The 4565-nt window shown below is 41.1% G+C and overlaps 1 protein-coding gene across 1 annotated transcript; it reads left to right on the top strand.

The window, feature by feature from the left end:
* Positions 1-545: 545 nt before the first annotated feature.
* LOC139144137 (adenosine receptor A2a-like) lies at positions 546-3942 on the top strand. Its single transcript, XM_070714802.1, has 2 exons — positions 546-875; positions 1362-3942. Exon 2 carries the CDS (start codon positions 1495-1497, stop codon positions 2503-2505), a length of 1011 nt encoding a protein of 336 aa, XP_070570903.1. The 5' UTR covers positions 546-875; positions 1362-1494; the 3' UTR covers positions 2506-3942.
* The last annotated feature ends 623 nt before the right edge of the window (positions 3943-4565 follow it).

Genomic DNA, 4565 nt, shown 5'->3' with positions numbered 1-4565 from the left:
GTTGCGCATTTAAAGTTGAAATTCACAATCATAGTGAAGTACCTTCACCATCATTTAGGAATTTACTGAATAGACATCCACTGACCTTGACATTGAGAAATTGTCAAAGTTTTGACGAAAAAAAGTTATAAGGCGTCTGCTTAGAAGGCCAATAGTTTGTGTTTGACAAAATATTGTACACATGATCACTTCTGTAATAAAATTATCAATTGCGAACAAGAGGTAAGCCAGTTCGTTGACGTCATGAAAAAATCCCTAGCAACACGTACAAGCGTTCTCATAACCCTTTTGAGAGAGGTGAACTTCGGCAAATATTCGATGTTTACACACTTTCAAATGCGCATGCGCTCACCACTCATCGCCGATTTCCCAGAAGTGGAACATCCCATTGGGTGAGAGTTTACAATTAACATCAAAAGTTTTATTTATGAACGCCATTCCTTAAACGACCTTCTTGTAGAGGTCGCCCCAAACAAATTACGATTAACAAGCTAATGTGACTCGATAAAGTCGAGTGCTCGCTGCATCATTGAATATTGCTGCTCACTTGAAGATCGGATGCTCTGACGTTCGGCTGCACAAAGAACACTCATCCCGCGGATTCCTGGTATTGAGATGACGACGGGATACCGCTTGGTCAGCTGTTACGACATGAATATCCGTTGTTCCACTGCAGGATACACACATATAGCTCGCCCGTTGAAGACCTTCATCTGCAACAAGTGAAACTCGCGTGCATTTTACACTCTTTTGATTTAAGATTTTAGAGGTTGAACCGAAAATCACGCATTTACCAGGGCGTTTTCTTCGGCTGTCAGATCAGCTCATGTCAGCATTGCGCCAGAACACGGATTATCATGTGAATCTACGAAACTGTAAGTTGAGACACTGTGAAAACTTTCACTTCATTTAACAAAGCGGCAAGTCTTATTTGACATGGCATGTACGTAGACGTGTATATTCAACCAGGTCATGACGTACTTATTATATCATCGCCAAGCAGCTTGCGGAAACATGCATTTTATCGGTGCGGATAAACGGTAAACAAGTTGAAACAGACAGAAAATCTCGTAGCAGCGCCCGAACCATTCAGAAGATCCGTGCCTGTGAAAGTTCCCTGACATACTCAAAACACGCAATCTTCTGTTTGAGAGTAGGCTGGCGCATTAGTAGCCGATAAATCAAATATATCGAGACATTTGCCGCGGTAGCGTTGGCATTAACGGGAGCCAAGCAGTATTAAGGCTACACGTAAGAGATACAGACTGTCTATGACTTGAAGCAATGGGAAAGATTTGACTTCGTCGTGTCATCACCACGGCGTTTATTTCTGAATAATCGTTCTCTTTAAACCGTCACAGAAATAATTCTCGGTGATACAGCGACACCAGAGCAATCATATGGACAGGAATTAGATCTCTTATCACGTGATCGACGGTGTCGCTCACCCATTCGTCACGTTCACACAGCCGCCTGATTGTGGGCATCACGAAGATGGAGTCGATCAACGAAAACGCTACGATGGAAACATTAACGTCGAACTCCAATCTGACATCATCCGATGAAGAGGAACCAGTGATCGTTTCCGTTCCCGGTCTTATGATTCTGACAGCGATAAGCCTTGCGCTCTCAGTCTCAAATATATTGCTTTTGTCGGCGATTGTCGTGAATAGAAATTTACACACAATTGCGAACTATTTCTACGGCAGCCTTACAGTAGCTGGTCTCTTCATCAGTACGGTTACCATGCCAGTAATCACGTGGTCATTGTCGCCTTTCCTCAAGAGCAGAAGTTACTGGTCCTGTATGACGATGGCCACGCTGCAAATAGTCGGCCTTCTAAGCTTTGTACTGAACATGCTTATAACATCTTTCAACAAGTATTATCAACTGTTCTATCCATTCCGGTATAACAAGTTCATGACAACTCGTAAAACGTTGGTCATCTGCATTGTGACTTGGACCATAGCCTTCGCGGTCAGCTCAGCACCGTTGCTCGGCTGGAACAACATCGCCCTCAAACGACGCCCTTCAGGTTGTCTCATTAAGCAAGTTGCAACGCTGGAATATCTCTGCATTTCTATATACGGCATCTTATTTCCTTGTACTGCCGGCATCACATTCTTCAACTCTCGAATAGTGTACATGGCAAAAATAGAAGCTGAGAAAATACGGAGTCAGAAGGCAGCCGTCTGCCGAAACGAACGCCCGGACTTTCGTACTGGTCGGAAGAGCACCATAGCTTTGTTGATAATGCTGGGAATACTGTTGTCGGGTTGGCTGCCGTTCCTGATTCTGTTGCAAGTTGCTGGTCTTTGTCAACATTGTATAAAGGATTCATCGACCCTTGTAGCGGGACTATTTGCCCTGGCCAGCACGGCCACGGGACCGCTCACTTACGGATTCCGACAAGAAGAATACAGAACGACCATCAGGCTTATATTAGCTAGAGTTTTCTGTCCGAGGGCGCCTTCGGCAGACCAACGGCGGGCGACTTCAGTATAGGTAGCATATTTCATAGATTCAGTTCACCATAATCAAGCGAACAAGAGGATGCGGTTATATTGATACAATATTGGTGTATATTTACATTTAAGCTCTTTCAAGCTTTGGTTGTTTTCAAGTTGTTGAAATTTCCGCCTTTACAAAGCTGTTTGCGAAATCTTAGCCACAAAAAAATCATTGACAGGCGACAACAGTTTTACATTATTCAGACTTTGCAAGCGAACAAAGTGTAGAATTGCAGGACTACGTACGAGTTTAACGATTTGCAAACACAGCATCACATATTGTCAAATTCATAAATTTCACTTCAGTGGCATTTTAACTGCGCTATAATGGTGCCGAACAGACAACCAGTCAGAAATAGTCAATATGAACCATATGTATTAGACAAAATTTAAACCGCGACGGCGTTTTATGTTCGCAAAAACTGACATTTCAAAAGAAGGCTTGGCCTAGTAAATTATTATAAGGAATCGCTTTGACAATATTGGCTGTTCCTTCAGGCTGAATTTGATAAGGTCACAAAAAACCACTCGTTGTGTTTTTATCGGTATAAGTTGTTATGAACATAATTAATGTGGATAAGAAAACAGCTTGTCCTAATTTATTAGGCCTTTTAAAGTAGCCTAAAGCCTGTGACTTTTGTTACTGTTGAAGTATTTTAACATTTTGAAACCCATAGAACTGTTCCTGAACTACAAGGCTTTCCCAAATATGAATGCTCTATTTGATTCGCAAGCTCACAAACTTACCTGAGTAGGGGTTCAAGACAGCTCAATAACAATACGAGAGCATATATTTGCACGAGTTGTGGACGTGTGGAATAAGACTTTGACATTTATGGGCTTCAGGGATCTCAAGAAAAACTTACTATACTGTAACTATGAATGATATTGGTATCACGGTTTTTGCCTTTTAAGCAAGTGTATTTATGACTGAAGTCGCCGAGTTGTGGCGTTTGTAACCCTACTGCCTTTCACGTATTAGTTGAATCACGATAACATCTATGTAGGGTGTAAATTTAATGCATTTGTGCAGAGTTTCTCACATGCAGAGTTTCTCACATAATATTCTAGATGTGTTTAGATGCCTGCTTTAAATCTTGATTCAGAATCCGTGAAAGAGCGCAAACAATTCGTAAATATTAAATCTGACCCGCACCCCCTTTTTCACCCCTTTGATTTGTTGTTATACCTGTATCAGTTTTGAAAGGGGCAGTGAATTGCAACAGCGTGTCTTTCAAAGATAGTCACCGAGGCTGGAGGCAAGTGAACACTCGTTTAATCAATCAACCTACTGTCTGCCTTAAAAGCTACAATTTGTTAAATTCCACTTCGTGTGAAAGAAATACATGAACTGGCAATTTCAATTAAGCATAAACCGTGATTTTAGAAGTTAGAGAATTAAAGTGAATTATTATCTATACATTGTACAAAACACGATATTAGAATGTCAAATGGTCTAGTTTCGACAGAGGTGAATTATTATGGAAATATGGTGCTATGTATAAGTTTCTATATATAACTTGAAAGTGGCCCATAAAGAGTAATGTAATGTTCAGTATATAGCACAACGATATCATACTACTTTTAGTTTTATTGTCGAAAGGTCGACATTTCTGTGACAGGAAACACACTGCATATCAATCATACAAGTATACATCCACCATACAGCGAAATGCCCTCGACAGAGTCAGCTAGCCAATTCTTGCTGTCACCAAATTCTGTATTACACACGATGCGAACATTCTCTTGACATCAGCGACAGAGTGTTCCATCTCGCGTTTGCATCCAATGCATATGCATCATATGTTAAGTACATGAAGATACAAGCAAACAAAAAAAAACCAAAAAACAAAACAGAAACAGAAAGATGAGGGTAAGGAAAGTAAAACGAGGATACGTAATCCTAGCCATGATCACCCCGTTGAGGGACCGTGTCCTAGCCATTGGTTGGTATAGACGTACAGGGTGACAAACGAAGGAACGGGTCGAGATAGGTAGATAGAGACACGCACACAAAGTATGCAGTGCACATACAAATGACTACATGAATACATA

Source organism: Ptychodera flava, chromosome 11 (assembly GCF_041260155.1).
Source record: "Ptychodera flava strain L36383 chromosome 11, AS_Pfla_20210202, whole genome shotgun sequence".
NCBI classification, from domain to species: domain Eukaryota; kingdom Metazoa; phylum Hemichordata; class Enteropneusta; family Ptychoderidae; genus Ptychodera; species Ptychodera flava.
Note: the sequence above shows the minus strand (reverse complement) of the source record. Positions and strands in the feature narration are given on the sequence as shown.

Excerpts from the sequence above, each read along its gene's own strand:
- LOC139144137 (XM_070714802.1), top strand. The coding sequence starts at position 1,495 with ATGGAGTCGATCAACGAAAACGCTACGATGGAAACATTAACGTCGAAC.